The following is a 23,912-nucleotide window of genomic DNA, read 5'->3' as shown; positions in this document are numbered from 1 at the left end:
CGTTTCCCCGCGTGCAGGACGAACGCCCGGCAGTCGCTTGTACTTTTCTTATCGTCAACAAATCCCACGCGGAAGGCCAAAAACCAACCCGCGCTCTCCCTGCCTTGACCCCGTGTGTGTGTGGTTCTCCTGGAACAGCTGGGTACTGTAGTTCAGCGAAACACTAGTCAAACGGGATAAATAGTGTGTTTGTTGGGTACTATTTCCAGCTGTGGATTTGGCGCACCACCATTTAGAGAAGCGGGAGGAAAAGTATACACTGCATCAGGCTTCGGCTTAACAGGCAATACTTGTTCGTAGTTTTGATCTTTCCACGGGATTTATAGTCAACATAAAACCAGACTTTAAAAAAGAAGATGTGAAGGATGTTTTCATGCGTTCAGCAGACTTTTCTGATTACAGCTCGAAAATCAGAAGGTACATTTATGATCGTGCAAACCAAACCAAAAGGAAAACATCATTGTCTACTAGTTTAGCTCTTCTTTTCTTCTTTTTTCAGTCGGGTTTAGAAATGTATTGTAAATGTATTCACTGTATATTTTGCATGCCTGCGTGTTATTTCTCTCCTCTATGCACCCTTAATGACTGTAAAGTTCAACATCTGTTCTTTAACTCTCCTCATGTCGAGAGACAGGAGTGAATATTTGCACATACATTATGTTACGCGTACAACAAAAGAGTATGTTAAAACAAGTATGTTATTTAAGTGTGTATGTATAATATTTATATGTTTATCTTAATAGATTATTGTATTTATTTGAATGTATCAGGGTTTTGGCCCTGTAAGAATATATTTTTTAACATATCCTCAGTAAGTGGACAATGAGACTGAAAGCTGATTACAGCATGTTGTGCTCATGGCCCCTCCTCTTTCAGGTGACCCCCGCCTTGTGGTGCGATGATGTCGGTGGACGTGACCAACCGCAACTGCCCGGCCGCCACGCCCCCCACCTCGCTCAGCCTCCGCTCCTCGCACAACCAGCTGCTGAGCGGCGACGTCGTCCGGCAAGGCTCCGCCACGCCCCCCAAGTGTCGCAAAAAGTACGCGCTCACCAGCATCCAGGCCGCAATGGGCCTCGGGGAGGCGGCGGCAGCAGCGGCAGCGGCGGCAGCCGCGATGGCTGCGGCGTCTTCTTCTTCGCCGACGTCCCCGTCGCGGTCTCCAACCGCCAACAACCCCAAGCTGGCCAAGAACGGAGAGAACCAGCTGCGCAAAGCCGGCCAGGATCACAACAAGAACACGACGGACCTGGAGCCCGAGGCGACGGCGGACGGGCTCAACGTCAACGCGGCCGAGGAGGACGCCGGTCACGCTCTCACCAATAACGACCGGGAGGAGGAGGATAATGAGGATGAGGAGGTTGAGCTGCACTCGAACACTGATGCGGAGCCCGAGCAGAAGAGCGAATCAGACATGGACTGTGACGTCAAAGCGGCCTTGGAGCTCCAACTGAACGGCAACGCGACGACAGAATTCGACTTGAACATCGACGCAGAGGAGAGCGACGACATCAGCATCCTGTCCGAGAAGGAGATGATGTCGAGGATGAAGATCGAGGAGGACGGGGACGAGGCGGCGGAGGAGGAGGAACAGGAGGACGAGGAGAAGAAGCCCCTGCTGCTGATGCCGAACGAGCCGCAGAAGTGCGACATTTCCCCGGGCCTGGAGCTCATCGCCGACATCCGCTCCAACCTCAAACTCCTCAGGGCGGGCGGCAAGGACCCGCCGGTGCCCCCTCCGCCCTCGCCGCCCAAGCGCGCCAGCCCGGAGGACGTGCCCCTTCTCTCCGTGGCGTCCTGCTCCTCCTCCTGCTCCTCCTCCTCCTCCCCGGAGACGAAGAAGGACAGACGGACGGGGGCAAAGACGGACTGCGCGCTGAACCGCATCCAGAATCTGAACCCCAGCGACGAAGAGTTGAGCTGGACCACTCTGTCCCAGGAGAGCAACTCCCCGGAGGAGACAGGTACGTGCATCGGCACCAAAACACGCCGCAGAATGTCTTCTTCACAACGTTTGGGTTCCACGAGACTGTGTCGGCTACGCCATTTTCTTTCCCTCTTGTGTCACGATGTAGTTTCACCGTCCTCTCTACTGATGACATGTTTCCAAGGGGACCAAGCATGTGTGTGTGAGTGTGTGTGTGTGTGTGTGTGTGTGTGTGTGTGTATGTGTGTATGTATATATATACAGAACTCAGACACTGCTGGAACAGAATAACAAAGACTTTGGCCTACAGTAGATCTCCCAGAATCCCTCTGACTGGGACAGGAAGTGCCCTTGTAACCTTGTGGGTGGTTAGCAGGCTATGTCCCGGTACATAGATATAAATATATAATCTTTTACATTGTCCCTTGCTTGAGTTTCATAATTCTTTTTCGGAGTGCATGAATCTAAATATATTAAGTTTACTTTCATATGAAACAAAGGGAAGCGGTAATTCTTCACAAACGAGGCACTGGAACGAGAGAACGTTGTGCCTTTTTTGTCTTTGAATCCACAGCTTCGTTCAGCTATAGTTAAGATATGTGGTTGTTGTACCGCTATTAGGAATCTGTATCTTTTCTGAGAACACGAACATGCGAACTTGATTAAATGTCCAATTATTACCTTGAACTTTGTGTAGTGAGTCACCGCCCCCTATTGCGGGCCACTCCTCACCTAAACCGGCTCGTACCTCTGCAGCAGTACAGTCGCTGGTCGTCTGCAGCCGCGTCACTTAGAGATCTGGACGGCCCGTTTGATACGGCCCCTTAAAACGCTGCGAGACATATGAGGCACATCCATCTCCTTTGGAGCAGCGGCGCCCAACCCCTGAGCAGCCATCCGCTGCTTCTCTGCCCGCTATCTGATGACTCACTGTCCTCTTTTCTTTGGGTCGGGAGCCCACACAGATGCTCTAAGGCTCTGAGCATCTGTGTGTTTCATCTCTCAGAACCTAACTTTTTGGGTGCTCTTTGGTCCGAGCTGTCATTTCCAAAGTCAGGGTTCAAAATGAGCGGCTGGTTCACTCAGTGCAAGTGGAATGCCTCATGCAGCTGTCCCACCGAGCAAGTGAAAAATACACCTGACCTTTGTTAAGGGCCGATGATCATTAAAACATATACGATCAGGAGAGCCCCACCAATGCTTTCTAGTCGCTGGCCCCTAATGATGCTACATTGGAAGCAACAAATCGTAACGTAGCTCTCCTCTTGCCTGCTTGTTAGCAGCCGGTTGGCAGCACATTCCTGATTGGCCGAATAACTGAGCTGAGCAGCATACCAGCATTTCCATCACATTTGGAAATATGAAATTGTAATTCATTCCCGTCGTGCTCAGAGTGATCACAAAGAGCGACTCACCGCTGTCGTCCTGCTGGATAAGGAGCTAACGGCTAGCGTACGGAGGGTCTATTCAGTTATACTATGTGGCGTTCAAGCCAAACACTCCAAACACCCAAAAATTGGGTATCATGAAGGTAATTACAACATTATCGTGATGTGTTTTAAATGTAATCATGTAAAATGCCGTTTGGGGTGAGACATTTGAATAAATTCAGTGGTTTGAAAGATGTTTAACTTCCTAACACTCGCTCTAAGCAGCTTATATCTTGCCCCCCACAAGAAATGTTTCATCGAAGCAAATAATTAAGAAAGATACCATTATTGATGTCCTATTCCTTTGAATTGTGTAATGTTATACAAATTACCTTTAGAGATGACAATAACAAAGGTAAGGGAAATCCTTTAGAAATCTTTTCCGTTTTTTGTTAAATTTCTTTGTTAAATTTTTGTATTTTGCTTGATGAACACGCCTATATTTTCCATTATGGGCACAAGTGCGTTTGGCTACTGGGCGAGTGAAACAGCCCAGCTTAATGCCGTTGTCTGCGCGGATCGATGCTCGCGGATCGACGGGCCGGAGGACGGGTGCTGCAGTCTCTTAGTCGAGACGTATTGTCCTCTCGAGGGTTTTTGCCGAGGAGTCGACGGTCCTGGCATCGTGCATGTTGTCGATACCTAACACGTAGTCGTCCGTGCTGCTGCTGCTGCTGCTGCTGCTGCTGCGTGTGTGTGTGTGTGTGTGTGTGTGTGTGTGTGTGTGTGTGTCTATCCCCTCCCCCGTCTGCCTCACTGTCTCACATCGACAAAGCCGTGTTGTTTTCCCAGGTGTGTGTCACATTCCTCTGTGGATTGTTTGCGGGTTAGAGAGTCGGTACGACGTCGCTTTCACACTGAGGAGCCAAAGCACACAAGCACACACACACACACACACACACACACACACACACACACACACACACACACACACACACACACACACACACACACACATACATACAGCAACATGTGAGATTCAGCAGTTTTCTTTTGCCAGATGTTGAGCTACTTTTTTCTCTCTCTTTCTCTCTCTTTGTCTCTCTCTCTCTGGAACGTCTCTTCACCCTCAGTTCATTAAGGTCCTCTGCTTTTTTCCCTCCCATGTATCCTCCTCATCCTCGCCACTCGACTGAATATGATACTGACTGAAAGATGATGCGTTATTGCTTTGCCAACCAAGAGAGGCCTAAGGGAAGGTCGATTGTAGAGGGAGAAAGTGTCGACATTCGACGAGGAGGATTTTTTTCCGCGTGCCTGTGTGCATGTGTCGGCACAGGAAGGGAGGTGAGGGGGCTTATTTGAGCTGTTGACGCTCCAGATGGAGGGAGAGGATAAACGACAACAACAGCAAACACAGCTCAGCTGCAGGGGGAAACACTCTCCCCCGCCCCCCCAGACTTTTCATTCACTCATTTCTCTCCTCATGCTCACCATGCCTCTCTGTCTCCCCCTCTCTTGCAGTATCTCCCTCCCCCCCGCCCACCCGCGCTCTCTCTCTCTCTCTCTATCCCTCTTATCCCATCCCTGCCTGGGGTCTGCTCTGTTTGTGTACAGCACTGGGCTCTGCTGTGTGAGAGGCAGCGAGTTCACTATGATGCTGGGGAAAGACTACATGCTGGCCATTGTGATTGTCAATTACGAGGGTAGGTGCATCTGTCGGGAGTCGGCTGCAACCTACAGAGTGGGGTTTAGGGTTTGAACGCAATGCGTGTATGTGTGTGGGTGTGTGTGTGTGTTTATGTATGTGTATATGTGTGTGCACCAGCATGGGTATTTGAGTCTCTTCCAACACAGAGATAAAGTTTGTTATTGCAATAGTGTCGTTCTCTGGATATCTGCCACAGGAGCCTGTGGTCTGTGCATGCTGTGCGTGTGTGTGTGTGTGTGTGTGTGTGTGTGTGTGTGTGTGTGTGTGTGCGTGTGTGCGAGCGCGTGCATGCGTGCGTGCAAGATAACATGTGTCTGTGTTTTGCCCTTCTCCACTCTGGCAAGGAGCTGCATGCTAACAGGGGCTACCGTGGGCTAACTGCTACGTATCTCGGCTGTGGCACAATTCACCCACAGACCGAATGCTTCAGCTCCCCCCATTCGATTCCACACTTGCAGACTGTGACTCTGCTAAGTTGGAGGCATGATGCAGCATTTGATCCGGTGGTATCTCCCCCCGTGTACATACATGCTTCAGTCTTCATCCAGTCCATCTTGTGCTGGCACCCGTTCTCTGGCTTCACATCTCGCCCTGCACTCAGCAGACTCTCAGGTTCCCTCTGTCGTAGTTGACCTATTTATTTAGCTCATAAAAGACTGCAACTCCCAGCAGGCTCTGCTTTACGGCTCCTCGCTGCTGCCGTGTCGACAGGCCCACGGGCTGCGTTTCATCTGCATGGTCAGCAGTTTGAGAACTCTTTATGATGTCACTCACACACACACACACACACACACACACACACACACACACGTACACACACACAGCACCAGCTGACCTGGTCCTCAGAGCATATATCACCTTTATGAGTTTCTACATCAATGTCACACACACACACACATGCCATCAATAGTTCTCTGTGTGTGTGTGTGTGTGTGTGTGTGTGTGTGTGTGTGTGTGTGTGTGTGTGTGTGTGTGTGTATCTGCTTTAGCTAGTTTTACTGGCAGGAAACTGCAACCTTCAGATGACATGACATTTAGTACACGAGTGAGAGAAGAGACAGTGATATACGTAGTGTGTGTGTGTGTGTGTGTGTGTGTGTGTGTGTGTGTGTGTGTGTGTGTGTGTGTGTGCATGTTTCAAGGTAAACGCTGTATTTCCCCTCACATTCCATCACTGTCAAATAAATTACAGTAACGGCCGTCTGTTCTCTCTGCTGCCAATGTGTTGTGTTAGAGAAGTTTGGATTTTAAATTACAGCCAGTGTCGTGTTGGGCCAGAGATAATTCTGCAGTATTTGATAGCAGTTCTTTGTTATTATTATTACACTTAATATTATAATTTGTAATATTATTTGTCCGTCAGCTTCACCCAGTTGTACATGGAGTTATGTGTAACGTTAATAACTGTTGATTCCATATGTACAAAGCGCGTGAATATGGGGAAAGAAAGTTTCTCTTTGTGCGAGTGGTATGCAGGACGGATTGAGTTCGTAACACTGATACTTTGCTGGCAATATAGAATAATGCTTTTGTAATGCACAGAAGAATGATCGGGAGGCTGAATTATTGGAAGCAACACGGACCACTGCAGACGTGTAAAACGAGATGGCACTAATGATGTGGTCTGGTCTGATAACTTGCACATTTTGTCTCACATGAAAGACAACGGCAGCGTTTACCGTTGTCCTCAGTTGCTGTCTGAGGAAAGGCACGGCTTGTCAAATGACAGCTGCAGCAGAGGCTGGTAATCCCAGTCAGCTGTCGATATTGTTCAGTGTATGTGTGTGTGTGCGTGTGTGTGTGTGTGTGTGTGTATATGTGTGGGGGTTAACTTGAACCATTTGTAGGAAAAGTATACGAGCGGCCTGTGACCTTTCATTTCTCCGGCCAGATATCTGGAGTGAGCAGTCATTCCAGACCGACCCGGACCTGCCGCCAGGATGGAAGAAGATCACAGACATGGCCGGCGTCTACTACTGGCATATTCCCACCGGCACCACCCAATGGGAGAGACCCGCCGCCCGCCCAGCGGCCCGGGGGCAGGCCGAGATCCAGGTCCCGGACGAGCACTCGCTCAGCCCCTCGCCCACTCCTGACCACGAGGTGAGGGACGGAGAGAGCTGACACACGTTAGGTCTGACGTGAGCCTTCAAATAGGCAAATGCGATTCACTGATATTGTCTTGTGCCTCCAATGCAATTTAAATTTAAATCGTTGTGATCAATCTGGACATTCTCAAAAATTGGATATTGTACACTGAGTTGCCACTTTATTAGGTACACCGAGCTGAAACTAATGTAGTCAAACGCTTCCCCCATGCAGGCGTGCCAGGCGGAGGTCTTCTTCAGGGGCTCGACTCGCTCGGGCAGCACCACCTCCGACAGCTCGGTGGAGCCTCTCTCCGCTCACGAGCCCGTCCTCGCCACGTGCGGGTTCGTCAACAGCTGCTACTTTGTGAGTACCCGACCACATGTCACGCGTGATCCAGATAAACAGGCAAGGGGGACAGACGGGTGGAGGGAGCGAGACGGGTCGAGCAGCAGAACGCTGAGTCGGATCAGTCAGTCAATCATGCTGGAATGATGGAGGGACGTGGGGAGAGGGAGGGAGATTGATGGAGAGGAGCGCGGTGTAGATAGCTTATTGATCCAGTGAGAGAATGGACTGATGTTGACAGATAGACGTGCCAAATTCTCGTCTGCTAGCCGGGGACACCAAAGCCAAAATGGCAGATCGACTTTTTAAAAATGTCTTAAAGTTCTTCCTCTCTCCCCGGCCCCTTCTCCCCCCCCCCCCTCTCCCAGCCTCGTTCCTCATCTCTCCAGGGGATGCCCGATCCAGAGTGTCACGAAGACGAGGAGAAGGTAGGATAACGCTCTTCTTCTGCTAACCGCTCCACCGGTTCTCGCCCCGTCGGGTTGCGCTGAGTGTCTTTCTCTCTGGGCGAAATTGTGTGCGTGTTTGGCATCTGTGTGCACACATGTGTACATTCAGATGCTGTGACTGCAGCATCTGAATGTGTGTGTGTGTGTGTGTGTGTGTGTGTGTGTGTGTGTGTGTGTGTGTATTTCACTGTATATCTGTGTCTGTATATCTATATCTGTGTATATCTATATCAGAGCAGGGAGTTAGGTGTTTGGACAGGGACATGTTTAAGTGGCTTTCTATCTTACAAACTGAATAAGAATTATTATTATAATACAATTTATTGGGTTTTATTTTAACTTTAGGTGGGGCTTTTTTGCCTTTTTATTGGATAGGACAGAGCGATAGACAGTAAATGAGGAGAGGGAGGGGATGAAATGCAGCAAAAGTTCCCTTTCATTCTCGTGGTCCAGTAAAGATGTCCCACTCCGAATGTCCGTAGCTCTAGTGTCGACAATCAGTAGACTCTCAGCAGCAGGAGGCCGTATGTGGAGCACGGAGCATCTTTGATCGACAGCGACCCCATTTTTTTTTCTTCCAAGAAATGTCTTGCTGGGTCGTTCCTTATTGCAACTGTGTGAAGTGAGCCAGCGAGCTAACGTCCTTCTTCTGTCTTTCTTCCCTCGCTCCCTTCCTACCTTTGCCCTCCTCCTTTCCAAAACGCTCTGTGTGTGTAGAAACAGGCGTGGAGTAATTTTGGCGGAAAGATTGATAGCGAGGTGTGGAAGGCAAGTATACCGCACCGCTCGCGATGCCTTTCACCGCCGCGTGGTCAGGAAGTCACCGCCTTGTGCAAAGAGCATGCGTGGCTTGATTGTTTGACATATAAATGCATCTGCAATCTTTGTCATTTGGCTGCAGCAACACACACACACACACATATATAAACAAATGGACGTGCGACAGGTTGTTTTTTCTTCACTCACCTATGAAATGCTACATCTTAACTCCCTTTTCTCCATGCAGCATGCCCCCCCCCCCACATGTGCACATAATATGGCATCTCTCCATACGGTGCACCCCCCTTCCCCCTACAAACACACACACACACACACTCACAAGGGTGCATGCTGGCGCAACATGCTGCGTTGGGTCAGAGCTTTGTGTGTGCTTTAGTCCCTCTGTCACACGCCGTGTAACCTGGGGATGGTGTGGCAGTCGTACGTGTAGGTGTGGAGGCGGAGTCTCTCGTTGGATCAAAAGCAAACTGAAATGTTGAAACTGGGAAAGAAAAAACAAAACAAAGAAAAGGCCAACGGCAGGCAAACTAGACTGTCATCTGTCTGGAGCCGCTACATCACAGTATATAGATAATATTACAGGTTACCCACACGTGTGACGGGGGCTTTAAGGAGGAAAGGGGGGGGGCTTTCTTTGTGGGTTTCACGTTGCACGCTCCTGATAATGTCGCCTGTGCACCCCAGGACCTGCAGGCGGCCACGGTGAACTCCGACCCCAGTCTGAAGGAGTTTGAGGGAGCGACGCTTCGCTACGCATCGCTCAAACTAAGGTGAAACAGCTACACACACACACACAAAGGTATATCACAAATCAAAGTCTATTCTACTTCATCTGTCTGCTTCTCTTATAAGTTGCTTGAACTCTTGTGTTGGAGTTCAAAGAGGTCAGACGAAGCAGGATGTTAGTCGTTCCACTTCAGGAAATGCTCCGTGTTCTCTGTTAGTGTGTAATGACAAGCAGGACGGCTCGAGCAGCTAATGATTGCAACTTGCAACGCTAACAATAGCGCACTCCTGACTTTCAAACTTTTCTTTTTCTTTCAGGAACCGTCCAACAGTGGAAGACGAGCATTGCAGCAGTGCCAACAGAGACCCAGAGACAAAGGTAGGAGCACAAAGCATGTATTTAAGAATCACCAGGTCCACATTTTTCTGTTTAGATCTTTAGATCATTTTTTTATGCTAAATATTGTTCAAACAAGCAGTCTTTTGCATTGTGGCTTGTTTGCATTGATTTAATTGAAACTATACAAATGTTCCTGTGGATACTCCAGTGTTTGAGCTCTGAAGGTACTCATACTTGTGAGTTATCCCATCCTGCTCTATAACCCTGCTGAACAAAGTCAACATTCCCGGCACACACGCATCACTTCCTCCGTGAAATGCTTCTGTTTGCATGTTTTTGTCTGTTTATGTCCCACGCCTGTTTGTTTGTTCTGTGTTCATCGCTTGTCCAAGTGAAGCTGAGACCTTATGCAATGCTGCCCCCGAGTGGTGAGACTAGAGAACCACAGCCAGGAGCATTTAGAGCTGAGATTCAATCAAAGAGTTGAGATCCATAAAACACACAAGTAGACACACACAGTCAGCTCATACCAGCTCAAGTTAGCGTCAGGAACACATTTATATAGAATCCGACTGATTAAAGAGAAAAAAATAGATGACTTATTGGTGTGTGTGTGTGTGTGTGTGTGTCTGTGTCTGCGTGTGTGTGTGTGTCTATGTGTGCGTGTGTGTCTATGTATGTGTGTGCATGTGTGTCTGTGTGTGTGTGCGTGTGTGTCTATGTGTGCGTGTGTGTGTGTGTGTGTGTGTGTGTGTGTGTGTGTGTGTGTGTGTGTGTGTGTGTGTGTGTGTGTGTGTGTGTCTGGCAGAAGTCCAAAGTGCTCAGCAACAGTGACATTATGATGAATACCAGACACAAACACAGATGAACAGTCAGGGCGCCTGGTCTCACACACACACACACACACACACACACACACACACACACACACACACACACACACACACACCAGCAAATAATCCAGCCCTTATCTACCAGTAAAGAAGCTGAATATGAGGGAGATTTCACTCAACATTATCCTATCTGTTTTAAGACAAGAAACCGATAACTGCAGTATACACACAGTAGTCATTTTACTTCCTTTATAATATTTAATATTAATAATAAGTGAAATCGACAGAGATTAGTGAATGTATGAGAGGAAGGAGAGTCTTCCTGACTGAATTTCCACTAACGTTTAATCATTTGCAAACCTAAAATACCTTTTGGCCACATATCACAACCCTAACCTCCTATTACAAGCTAGCATCACACCGTAGCATTTTGTTATCCATCTGGGCTGCTACCTGTTTGTCTGACGGATGTTTCCTGTTCCCGGCCCTTCTCGTCAACCGACACACTTTGTTGTCCTCATTCTGTTCATCTGCTCTCGTCTTTGTGGGATTCTAACGATTGAGCGCCGTGATGTGTATGTGACGGTGACGCGGCGGCTTCGGTGTGTCCCCTCAGTGTTTCGCCGTGCGCTCTCTGGGATGGGTGGAGATGGCGGAGGACGACTTGGCTCCCGGAAAGAGCAGCGTCGCCGTGAACAACTGCATACGGCAGCTGTCCTACTGCAAGAACGACATTCGAGACACCGTCGGCATCTGGGGAGAGGTGAGGGGGAGGAATGCATGTCTTATTGCTTTGAAACCTTTAAGAGGGGTAAGGTGTGCTTGTAGAAATGCCAGGAAGACAAATTAAAAGGGCAGAGCAAGGTCTAAAAATACATTTTTTTTTAAAAAGAGCGACAAATGTGAGCCTGGAATGTGTCTCAGAAGATGGAGGGAGGGAGGGAGGTGAGAGGAGAGAGAGCGAAGGGGAGCAACGGTATGAAGTCTTTCCCTCCGCTGGTTGTGTTTAATGTGAAGCGACAGAACAGAGAGAGAGAGAGAGAGAGAGACGGAAGGAGAGAGCTTCATCCTTTTTTCAATAACACACACGCTTCAGGCAAATATTTATTAAGGCTTTTTTTTGGGCAGTGGTTTGAGCTGCAGGAAATAAGGAGTGTGTGTGTGTGTGTGTGTGTGTGTGTGTGTGTGTGTGTGTGTGTGTGTCTGTCCGTCTGTCCGTCTGTCCAGGGGAAGGACATGTACCTGGTGCTGGAGAACAACATGTTGAATCTTGTCGACCCCATGGACCGCAGCGTGCTTCACTCTCAGCCAATCGCAAGCATCCGGGTCTGGGGTGTGGGCCGGGACAACGGCAGGTCAGTCACCGTTGCAACCACTGCTTTTTTTTTTGTCTTCTTGTATTGATTAATCCCCCCCTTTTGCTTGTCCTCATGATTAACCATTAGCGTGTTGAAGTTGACCCAGAATGCAACGGCGTGAACTCAATCATCTCTTAACATCTCCGCAGTGTGTGATCAAGCAGTCGCCCCCGGGGTCGTGACTTATTGAGGCCCTCTTGTTGTTTTCCTGCACTTAAATAATTGATGGATTAGTCACAAATTTAAATAAGGTCGATCGCTCAGTGAGAAAGAGAGGTCAGGGTGAAGGTGGAGGGCAGAAGATGGCTGCTGGAGTGACGTGCAGATGAGACGAGTTGAAGGATAAATTCATCAGGACAAAGGGGAATATGAGTGGGGGCTTTTATTCTGTCACCCCCACCCTCCAACCCCTCCCACCCCTCTTCCTGCCCCCTGCCCCCACTCCACCCGGCTCGCTTTCTGTCCGTCTCTCGCGGTCACGTTCATATCCACCCAACGCCGCGTGGTGGTGCTGCTGCTGCAGGAGACCAATTCAAATGTAGGTTATGAGGCACGGCCAGGTGGACTGGAGCGGTCGGTCGCTGCTTTATAATTGGAGCTGACACGTACACACATACATACACACACACACACAAACACACACGCACAAACACATGCATATGCAGGAGTGCACTCGGGGAAGGAGGCAAGGCTAAAAGCTCTTGGCTTGAGCCAAACTGCAAAATTCTGTTGCTTCAGGGTTCTTTCTCATACTCTCACACGCACACACATGCACACACACACACACACACACACATGTGTGTGTGTGTGTGTGTGTGTGTGTGTGTGTGTGCGTGTGTGCGTGCGTGCATGCAGCGCTGTATGTTTACAAGATCATCCTGTCAGATAAAAGGAACATTTTTACCATCCACATCTACATATAACAGGAGAGTGTGAGCGCTGGGAATACCTCAGCTGCAGCAGAGGGAGAAGGAGGAGGAGAAGAGGGAGGAAGACGAGGAGGAGGAGGGGGCGTGTGTTGGCAGGAGAGAGGGAGAGCGGAGAGAGGGGGGGGATGAAGCAGCCAGAGGGGGAAGGTATGGTTAGTGCTCTCTGGGTGAGGAGCGGGACAGGTCGAGGAGTTGAGTCTCAGCGAGCAGCAGCCGGTGCGACGCTCCCGTACGGCCGTGAGTATCTCTTCCTTCACCTTCTTTCATCCGGCTCATCTCCATCACGAGGTGGAGGAGAGCGGAGGAGAGCGGAGCTTCTCGGTGCGGCTCGGTTACGAATAGATGAGTAGGTGGTGGGAGGAGGGTCTGGAGTCAGATGTTTGCGACGCTGAGCGTTCCTGAAACACTTCCATGTGTCGGAATTTTTGTTCCCGTGTTTATTCACAGCTTGTTGGACCCTTTTAAAGAGACAAGACCTATTTGATTAGAAGCCCGGTCGTAGTGAGGAGTCCTCCCCCTTATTCACACACACACACGCATACACACACGCGCGCGCGCACACGCCCGCTCTCCCAGTGGTCGTGTTGGCATAGTAATCGTACCCCTCTCTCCCCCCGTGTGCCACGAAACTCATTATCGCCATATAGAGATGACAGATTCCCACGGCAACCTTGACATTTTCAGGGGCGTCGGCATGATGAAAAGATTAAAGTGGGAAGCAGATACCCCCCCCCCCCCCTTTCCCTCTGACTTTTATTTTCACTCTTCATCGGGGTGTCTCATTCTGCCCTCGTCTTCAACGCTTTCATGTTCATTGTGGACGTTGAGTCCCAATTTCCGCTCTCGTTATTTCACTTTTCTCCTCAAGGTGTAACTTCTCACCCCCCCTTCCCCCCTCCCCTCCTCCACACTTATTTATGTCTTTTAAAAATGTCCTTCAGGAAAAATCTGCCACCAACTAATCCAGAACATCTCTCTGTCCTGCTCTTGTTCTCTTTTTCCTCCGCACCTTATTCAAGTTCTGTTATATTTATATACATGAGATATGTATATATATATATATACATATATATTTCCTCAGGGCAAAATATAAAGTTTGCATATAAATAACCTGCATTGCTGCTTTTCTGCGCCGCTCTTCAAACTGTGTTTCCTGGGAAGTCGCTTCAGTGCAGAACAAAGATGTGTGTAACTTGTGTTGTGTGTGTTGGAGTTGCTCTCCGCCTGCTGTCCCCCAGCAGGGGGGCTGGTTTGAAGAATTTGGGTTGTACTTCTCACATCTTTTATTTCCACTAACTGGCTTCCTTTCCTCCCCTTGCTTCCTTGGACAACAGAGAGAGGTAAACACATTCCTCCCCCCCTCCCTGCATTATCTCTCCATCATCTCCGTCACCCCGTTATTGTTTCATTTCCTCCGTGTCTAGTCCGTCTCGTCTTCAAAGCGTCTCCTGTAGCGATGTGCACGCAGGTGTGAGGGAGTGAAAGGTGACCTCCTCTGTCCTTGTCTACCATCATCTTTCTTTTCTTAAAGTACACACACACACACACACACACACACATACACTCTCTCTCTTCTCAGGAGAGTTCCCCCTGAGGGGCTGGGCTCAGAAATCTTGTTACCCATCAGGCCGTGTTTCCTGTGGCACGGCATATTGAAGCACGCAGCTTGAAGGAAGTTATGTAGATGGATTTTATGTGCACTTCTGAATGACGTAAATCAACGAGCGAGCGCGCGCGTGTGTGTGCTGTACTGGTTTAATTTGTTGCCGATCCATCTTCGTTCCACTCTCTCCCCCTCTCTCTCCCCTTCTCTCACTCTCACTCTCACTCTCTCTCTCTCTCTCTCTCTCTCTCTCTCTCTCTCTCTCTCTCTCTCTCTCTCCATCCCTCTGTTTCGTCCCTCTATTTAGCTTCGTAGATGGTGTTTCAGCTCCACTGGGCTCAGGGGAAATAGTTCTCCCCCGCTGTCACTCATTCAGCACCCTCTTGCGTCACACTGCTCTATGAATCTCGAGGGTCCATCGACTAGTGTGTGTGTGTGTGTGTGTGTGTGTGTGTGTCTGTGTGTGTCCTGTGCTCATCAGACAGATAAAGGTTAGCTCATCTTTCATCTGTCTTCACGAGTTGTCTGTTTCGAAGCTGGACACACACACAAAAACACACAAACACACACACAAAACCACACAGACACGCACACAACCCCCCCTCCCCCCGTGGTGTTTTTCCCCGTCCGTCTGCGTGTCTTCGCTGACCCGTCGTTCTCTTCTTCTTCTTCTCAGGGACTTTGCATACGTGGCGCGGGACAAAAACACCAGGATCCTGAAATGTCATGTGTTCCGCTGTGACACGCCCGCCAAAGCCATCGCCACCAGCCTGCACGAGATCTGCTCCAGGGTGAGCGGTTCAGACCGGGGGCCCGATGCCCGAAGCCCGAGTTGGGCTCCGGCAAAGAGACTCTTATAGAATTTAAAGAAGTTTATATTTCTTATGATTGAAAAATTATCAAAAAATGTCATGAAAATAATGATCATAATGTAGTTGTGCCACCTGATAAATAATGTATTTATTTCCCCAGGTACAGTGTATCGTTTCAACATATTTATGTTGTCTCGGTGCACATTTTAATCTCAGCGCATCTAATCTGCAGTCCTCAAAGAATCCAACAGCAACATTAAAGTCATCTAAAGTTTCTCCTCAAACACAGTTATCACACTTTGAGGACAATACCGGTTCACTGCAAACCCGATTACAAGAACAATATTTAAACCAGGCTTCTTTTAAATAAAACAATATTTTATTCACATCTTAATTCACCGAGCTGGCCTGGAATTCATGGACTTTCCTTTTGTTCCCCATAAAACACGTTAATAGCTTCTGTAATTGAACGCGACGTCGGAAAAGATCTTTAAATTCTGTCTTTGTTTATGCAGGCTCATAACCCGCTATTAGAAGTCAGTTCTGCGTCGCATTAAAACCGGGTTTTTAAAACGGATCCGGTTTCAGGGCCGAGCGTGTCCCTCAAATGTGATTTGTTGATGGAACAAAGGTGAAGGAGCAGCCGTTTGTCCGTCTTTCCAGCCTTCGTGCTGATTTTACCTCCCCCGCTTTACGTACCGTACAACACGCTGTGTTGAATAAAGAATGTCCACAGAAAGGATCAATAAGGAGAAACAGAGGATTGGGCTCAGCGGGGTTTGGAGTCACAAACGCTCTGATTAAAAATGTGTGTCATTTGGTATATTTCCATATTGTGTGTGTGAGATTTTGGCTGTTTTTGTTCATCTGGGTTTGTGTGTTTCCTTGGAAAGATGTGTGTGTGTGTGTGTGTGTGTGTGTGTGTGTGTGTGTGTGTGTGTGTGTGTGTGCCCCCCCGGTGAAATGAATAGACAACAGTATCAGGGGTGAAACTGCTCGAGGCTTTTCCTGCGCTCTTTCATCTTTCACTTCTCCTTCCCTCCCTCTTCATCTCTCCACTCTTCACTCTTTCACACATCGTATTTCTCTTCGTCTCCTCGACCTCCTCCCTCGTGCCTCTGCCGCGGTCTTGTGATTCCGCGTCTGTTGTTGCACGGCGTTTCCTCATTCTTCTGTGTCTGCCCCGTCCCTCCTCCAGATAATGACAGAGAGAAAGAATGCCAAAGCGATGGCGGGCTCTCTCCAGGACAGGATGCAGGCCGGACTGGATCTCCCTCTACAAGGTAGGCTTCACACACACTGGACCTCATTCAGAGTGTGTGTGTGTGTGTGTGTGTGAGTCTGTCTAAGAGATAAGGATTGTGACTACTGACGTGCATCAATAGACACTTACCACTTTTTTCCCGGCACGCTGCATGCATTTAAACTGGCTATTTGTAAGAGCAGAAAGTCCCAAAGACCACGGCGACGTCCTCTGTCAACGCTGCGCAAAGTCACGAGCGGTTCGGGGGCATAAGCATCGAGACAGTTGGATTCATAAATAATTAGTTAGTATTAATTGAAACAACGGTTTTTATCCAAAAGATCCCCAACCATCACTGTGAGACAATTAAAAGAACCGGGAAATATTCCCATGTGGACCACTCGTCAATGTCACACTTAGCCCAGGCAGCCAATCAAATCGAGCAAGAGGGCGGGCTCTACTACTTTACTCCTCCTTTCCTAGAGAGCTATGTGAGAGGGAAGGGGAGGGAGGATTCATATCTCACGTCATAAAAGTTTCATAAAGGCTACAATGAGCCCGCGCATCACCCAATTTCCGACCAACTGCATGCGATCTTTTGGCGGCGCATGTGCACGACGCCATTTTGCCTTCGCCGAGCGCCGCGTCTCGGTGTGATCGGGCCTCTGCGTCCTTGAAGGCCGATGAATGCGTTTAACGACTGCACACATCTCTGTAAATACTTGATGAGGCTCACCGTTTCTTCTTGTTTCTCGGCTCCGGCTCACCGCGCCTGACTGTGTGCGTTATCGCTGCCAGCTCCGTCGGTAGAATGGTGTGAAATATAGCGGAGACCCGCTCGTAAAAAAAAAAAACATCGCTCCTTAGCTCTGCCAGTGGTCAAAAAGCGCCACACGGTACCGTTAAAGTTAGTCACCCACTCCCAGACGGTCGACGGTCCAGTGCACCGGGCATGAGACAGTGTTCAATAATCTCAAATTTACAGAGAAGACGTGAAGGGAGCCCCTCAAATTCTTACTCGTCAGACAGATGGGCCAAGTGGCCTGCCAGGAGACGTCGGGGGCGGTAAAACAAGATTTCTCGGTGGGCTAAAAAACACCGACTCATGCTGTATATTTTTGGACCTGGACTGTTTCACTCTCTTTCAGTCATAAAAATAAAATAAAAATGAGATCAACGAGCCCTTTTCCGTCGTTGCTCACCGCCTTCTCGACCGTCGGCTCGCTGTCACTCCGCCGGGGAGAAGAACGATTGTCCGTGCCGCAGCGTGTCATTTATATATACGCTTGTGATCGGACGAGACGCAACAAGCCGGGCCTGCCGGCTGACAGCTCGTCAAACCCAGCCGCTGCAGTGTCTCTGCTTGAAAATGAACTCGGAGTGAACCGAAGGGTGCAGCAGGAGAACGTCTCTCTGGAGTCCACTGTGACGATCCAAAGCAGAGTTCTGTTACATACCGAAAACATCCAGTGACCGGAATGAGCACGGACATCTGCCAGGGCCACGCCCACTTTTCTTTTTGCCCTGTGCTCCATCCTGCATCAGCGCCAGAATGTAATGGTGTTCTTCCATGACCAACGCTTCACACTATCCAGCAAGTTTCATGAAAATAGAGCCAGTAGTTTTAATTTCTGTAACCCTGCTGACAGACAAAAACAAATAGGTAAGAAATAACTTCATCTTTAAGCAGTTGTTGGAAAGCGAAACTCAAGGATAGAGTCAACAATGCATCTGTTAAACTAAACTAAACTAACCAGAGGACCAGAATGACTTCACGCCACATGCTTCAGCCTGGTTCCATACCTCCAGGCTGCGTTAAGAGATGTCCTGACGTTTAGATATAACGCCCCTCGGTCAGTGCGCGTGGCTGCTTGTTGTATTTCACAATACGCCTCTTGAACGTGTGCATGGCTTCCCCCCCAGCAGAGTTCCCCACACCAAAGACGGAGCTGGTTCAGAAGTTCCAGGTGCTCTACCTCGGGATGCTGCCCGTGGCCAGACCAATAGGTTAGTTCAACACACACACACACACACACACACACACACACCTGACACAGTCTCACTCTAGATACGGTTTTAATGTTTCTGTCTTTTGTTTTTCTTTAACATGCTCCGCTCCAGGCATGGACATCCTGAACGGAGCGATAGACAGTCTGATCGGCTCGTCCAACCGAGAAGACTGGACCCCCGTGGCCCTCAACGTGGCGGACGCTACGGTCACCATCAGCAAAGACGAGGTGAGACGCACGTCTGCCGTAGCCGGAACTACAAACCCCGACCTTTCCTGGGTTTCTTCTGTTTTATCTGGCAAGAGAAAATATGACGTCACTCAAAACTGATGTTTTAAAAGCTTTGAGTTTGGCGTTTTGGCCGACGCCATCTTGGATTTTGGCTTACTTGTTTGTTTCTTGTTTGTTTTTTTCAACCACTGAGCAGAAGTGACCATACTTACAGTGACGTCGAGACACCGTATACGGCCCTGGTAGAGACCTGTCAATCACCTTGTAGCCCCGCCCTAAAGCACACCCTGCTTTATGGTCTATTTGACTCTAAATGACCATACTTTACTAAATGAACATCATGCTGTATTGAAGAAGACTTGAAACTAGAGATTGAGACATAAACTCATGTTTACAATGTTTACTGAGGGATAAATCAAGAGAGAAGTAGAGACTTCGATACAACCAGAGATGTCCCCCCTGCTGGTCAGTAGAGAGAATGCAAGTTTGAGCAATAAAGGAAAAACAACCAGCATTTTCTTCAAGTTGCACATTCTTGCACTTTAAGGCGGTCAAACGTCAGGTTGTGCTTTTAGAGAAACTACCTTTACTTATCACAGACTAAGAAAAGATGTACACCTGGCTCTACTTCAGATACATACCACTTCACTATGTCTGGTGCACATCGTTGAGTCCTCCACAGTGTTAAAATGTATCTCGCACTTCACTGTTGACTCTGATGAGGAAAACACGTCACTCTGGCGTTTCATTGTCAGGCTTTACGGACATTGTCAACCATGAAAGGTAGCAAGCGGCCACCCAGAGCAAAAGTCTTTACAGCGTTCGACCGTGCAAATGACATCAAACGCCTTTTTGAGATTTTAATAATTTAGCTGTAAGACGCACATAAAGCCCATCTGCTCCGGTGGACCTGTTTATTAGAAGGCTCTAGTTTTACGGGGCGACTCCCCTGTACGAACATGTGGAACTATATGCCTGTGAGTGCAGAAACAAAGGTCGTATATTACCTCAATAATGTGTTTTTATGGCGTCTTTCCAGTAAAATCACACTCTACATGTCTATGACTCTCTGATTATTCACCCACCGGTGTGTCTCCGACCAGAACGAAGAGGAAGTGCTGGTGGAGTGTCGCGTCCGATTCTTGTCCTTCATGGGCGTCGGGCGGAACGTGCACACGTTCGCCTTCGTCATGGACGCCGGCGGCCATCGCTTCGACTGTCACGTCTTCTGGTGCGAGCCCAACGCGGGGAACGTGTCGGAGGCCGTGCAGGCGGCCTGTATGGTGAGTCACCGAGCGGCGCCGGGCTGAATGAACCCAGCAAACTCCAGCCGGGTCCGTTAGGAAGTAAAGGAATCCACCAGTGCAGGTTCGCTGTGTCCAAGCACACACATCTTTTTTTATGCAGCAAAACTTGAACACTAAAACACAGAAAATCATTCAAGCTGAAACCACGGGACGGCAAACACATCGGGGCTCGATACTTTAGGACGTCTCGTCGTCTCGGGGCCCAAAATAAATAAATTAAATTAAATTTGGGTTAAAAGAAAAATATATGAATATATGAAAAAGTCAACATTTTGCGTAGCACACAAATCTTATCAAATGTCATTTACAATATAAACACACACACACTCAGCACATTAATAAAATGACTTTTTATAATCAAAACCAATGTTTGCAATAAATGATACATTTATGAACAAAAACAAACAACACATTTGAGACGGCCGAGGTTGTCTTTCTGGTCGACATTTTGAGCCTCGCCTCTTCTTGTGTTGCTGCCAGATCCATACGCTCTACTGCGGTGGTGACGCGTGTCCACGACATGCATTCAGGCCGCCTGCAGTCAAAATATAATCTGAGTTCAGCGTCCGTCGTCTCTGGGAGAGGACGTCCTTGCAAGTGTGCTCGTATATATTTGGATTGTGCTGCACATCGTTTGCTGCTTTACAGGAGAAGTTTAACACATGCGCATTGACTCAATGTCATAAACTCACCATACCTTTTTCAATATTTCTTTATTTAGCATTATAATGTCCATAACCCCAACCCAGAATGCGGCGTTTCTGCTGTAATGCGACCTATTAGTGGAGATAACTCATCTCCCTCTGCCCTCTCTGCTGTAGGTGAGTCACAAGATTAGTCGACTGCTGGCCGGGCTATTGATCACACATCACATCTATGGATATATGGACACACACACGCACACACACACACACGCACGCACGCGCGCACACCCACACACTAAAACTGATTCACTGGTGACAGGAATCACCAGTCATTACTATTGATCACAACTAGCAGCCTGCACCAGTCTCTCCCTCAGACACCTCCACAGTCCTACACCCAGCAGCTGTAACTCTATTATTTACAATACGTCTCTCTCTCTCTCTCTCTCTCTCTCTCTCTCTCTCTCTCTCTCTCTCTCCCTCTCAGCTGCGGTATCAGAAGTGTCTGGTGGCTCGACCCCCCTCCCAGAAGGCCTGCGGCTCGTCGCCCCCCGGTGACTCGGTGTCCCGCCGGGTATCGACCAGCGTGAAGAGAGGCGTCCTGTCCCTCATCGACACCCTCAAACAGAAGAGACCCGTCACAGAGTTGCCGCAGTAACCCTCGGTTAAGCGCCCCTGCCACGACCCCTCCCCTGTCACTATGGCCGCCAAAACCCGTCTCCACCGCAGCAACCATGGAAACACCGCAACCCCCGCCCCCAGGGGTTTTTAGGGGAAGTCCTTCCCGTTCTCTGAACTGAAATTGGAATTTCGCCTCGAGAGTTCAACCGTCTCCCGGGGCGGCATTCGAATTTTGTTTCCGCAAAATACGAGACGAATAAAGACTCTAATCCCACATCGAGAAGGAAAAAAACCCCACAAAGAAACACCCGATGTTGCGATCGTGTACATAAACGTTACTCACCCCCTCCCCCTCGGCGCAGAGAAGGAGTGAGGAAGAGGAAGTAGGAGGCGCTGCTTCCGGCACGGCGCGCGTGATGAGCGAGCTCATCGCTGCCCAAACTGCTGATCTCTCCGTGCTCTTATTGTATTTGTGTCTGTGCAGCCAGCATGACCTTGCACACCTGACCACGCCCCCCCCCCCTCCTCCTCTTCTATGTCATTCACCTGGTTGTCCTGTTGTCTGTAGTGCCCCCCCCCGCCTCTCTCATTGGACTGTAACGTGAAGTGAAATGGAAGGACGGAATCATGAAAGCCATCGCGTCTGATTTTACGATCGCGTGATGAGCGAAAGAAGGAAGCTGCTTCCGACTACAAAGATCGGCTCGTCAGTCTCCGCGCACTATCCTGATCCTGCATGAACATTTTATATCAACGTGAACCATTGTAGACAATATCAATACACTGCTGCTGCTTACCGGAGGGTGAGAAATCCGAAGCCACGTTGTCGTCGTCGTCGTCGTCGTTTTCTTCGTATTTTCTCTGTTTTCTTTTCAGCTGCGCAAGAGTCGGCACCGAGGGTCGAAACGAGCGGTGACCTTCCACCCGAAACATCCTTCAAACACTTCCTGTTTACGTGTCGTTGTTTTTGTCCTTTCGTTAAACCCTTTGGGAAAACGACAGACGATAGCCATAATGGAGAAGGAAACACGAGGATGGACAGGTTGTTTCTTTTGAATCCCACCTCAGTATCTATCAGTCCTCAGAGACTTCATGTCCTCTTCTCAAAACAGGAGGAAGGCTGGAGCAACCATTCGGAGAAGGCAAATGTGTTTTTGTACCTGAGGAGGTGAAGGAGAACAGACTGGCTTCACCGCCCGATTCTGCGTTTTGTTTTTTGTTTTTTCGAGAGAGGCCAGACAGAGAGGGACATGTTGACTCAAACCAACAGGACTCTCCCGGGCCGCCGTGTGTGTCCAGGGTTCTGTTCACTCGAATGCACCTTCTCAGTTGTTCTTTTCATTGCCTCCTCCTCACTGCACCACTGTTTTCATCAGTGCCACTAGATCACTTTTTGGTCCGTTTTCTCTAGTTTTCCCTCTCACAAATCTCAATTCAACACTGCTAGCTCCTCATGATTGCATGTCTGACCAACTTGGATGTATGGTAGTAACTAATGAAGTCTATGAAGTTTATTGCACCTAAAATCATGAACATATTTTAAAAGCCCCGTACACGCTGCTCCACATGGTGAAGAAGCGCGTCAGGGGCTTTTATGCATTGATATTCATATAAAATACAAAACCAATGACACGTTCAAGGGAGTTGTCTGCTCTAATGTAAGCTGCAGTTGTTAGCATGCCAGGCTACCTAGCTTACTGTAGCTAGCTAACTTTGCTTTATGGGTTTACAGGTTACATTAGAAAGAAAAGCAGCGTATCCTTTATTAGAGTCACTGTTAGCGTCTCTCCAGCCCGGCAAGGAGCACCAAACACGCGGTTGGTCCAGCTTTTTAAAAACCTGAACCTCTGTCTCGGTTGTCCCAAGTACGTACGCTAATGTTTAAATGAAATAACACTAAACTCACGAATACTCTGACTAACAATCTGTACGTTAGCGAGTTGAGGAAATCTGCTAGCGATAGTTGTCACATTTTAGCCCAAAAAATCGACGGCCCGCGGTTAAAATGAGAAGGTGCTATTGTCTACTTCTGTTTGAAATACAACATATATATTTCTATTTTATTGAGAAAGCTTCCACCTTTTATTTTAAACTGAATGTGTCACAGTGAAGCTTGACAGCGTAGCAGCTAGCAGGCTCAGCGGGCGGTCACCTTCCTGCAGCTGCGGCTCCCGTTGCCTCCGGGTCTTGAGGCCGGGTCTCGAACCAGTTGACCGCTAGTGCAGCGAACCAGCAGTGTAATTGAGTTTCTGCTGAGAAAAATCCAGCCGCATCACCTTCTTTTGTCACGAGGATGTTGAAATGTGAATGAGATGACAAATTGTGTGTGTACATAACTTAAAATGTAACGTAACATTTGGCATTAATCATTGTTATAAGCTATCTTTTGATTTTTTAAATGTCTGTAGTTATTTTCTTGTAATGAAATGCCTTCTTTTTGAGAACTCACCAAATGGCCAAAGTGTAAAATAGTGATATACATTGTTGTAGATAAGGAAAAAAAATGCCAGAGCGAATAATGGAACAAAGAGAGGTGATTGGAAATCTTCACAGTTGTCAATTCCGTTTTATGCTGAATTTAAC

At 48.5% G+C, this 23,912-nt stretch overlaps 1 protein-coding gene across 7 annotated transcripts in view; it reads left to right on the top strand.

Annotated features, from left to right (window-relative positions):
• apbb2b (amyloid beta (A4) precursor protein-binding, family B, member 2b) overlaps nucleotides 1-23,257 on the top strand; it is a 39,539-nt gene extending 16,282 nt beyond the window's left edge. For 3 of the 7 annotated variants that reach the window (XM_068591868.1, XM_068591866.1, XM_068591867.1), the window contains exons 4-18: nucleotides 877-1,964; nucleotides 6,900-7,111; nucleotides 7,331-7,462; nucleotides 7,813-7,872; nucleotides 8,611-8,661; nucleotides 9,358-9,443; nucleotides 9,718-9,778; nucleotides 11,189-11,335; nucleotides 11,800-11,927; nucleotides 15,139-15,253; nucleotides 16,473-16,557; nucleotides 18,441-18,525; nucleotides 18,628-18,754; nucleotides 19,861-20,040; nucleotides 21,196-23,257. In XM_068591868.1, coding sequence (XP_068447969.1) covers nucleotides 899-1,964; nucleotides 6,900-7,111; nucleotides 7,331-7,462; nucleotides 7,813-7,872; nucleotides 8,611-8,661; nucleotides 9,358-9,443; nucleotides 9,718-9,778; nucleotides 11,189-11,335; nucleotides 11,800-11,927; nucleotides 15,139-15,253; nucleotides 16,473-16,557; nucleotides 18,441-18,525; nucleotides 18,628-18,754; nucleotides 19,861-20,040; nucleotides 21,196-21,366 — 2,706 coding nt within the window. In that variant the 5' untranslated portion in view covers nucleotides 877-898 and the 3' untranslated portion in view covers nucleotides 21,367-23,257. The remainder of the gene's footprint in view (nucleotides 1-876; nucleotides 1,965-6,899; nucleotides 7,112-7,330; nucleotides 7,463-7,812; nucleotides 7,873-8,610; nucleotides 8,662-9,357; nucleotides 9,444-9,717; nucleotides 9,779-11,188; nucleotides 11,336-11,799; nucleotides 11,928-15,138; nucleotides 15,254-16,472; nucleotides 16,558-18,440; nucleotides 18,526-18,627; nucleotides 18,755-19,860; nucleotides 20,041-21,195) is intronic. The other 4 variants (XM_068591871.1, XM_068591869.1, XM_068591870.1 and 1 more) reach the window with 4 other exon arrangements.
• The last annotated feature ends 655 nt before the right edge of the window (nucleotides 23,258-23,912 follow it).

The sequence above is a fragment of the Clinocottus analis genome, unplaced genomic scaffold, assembly GCF_023055335.1.
Source record: "Clinocottus analis isolate CAN_PGR_092001 unplaced genomic scaffold, fCliAna1.0.p SCAF_26, whole genome shotgun sequence".
Classification (NCBI taxonomy): domain Eukaryota; kingdom Metazoa; phylum Chordata; class Actinopteri; order Perciformes; family Cottidae; genus Clinocottus; species Clinocottus analis.
This window is presented reverse-complemented; position numbering and strand designations above follow the sequence as displayed.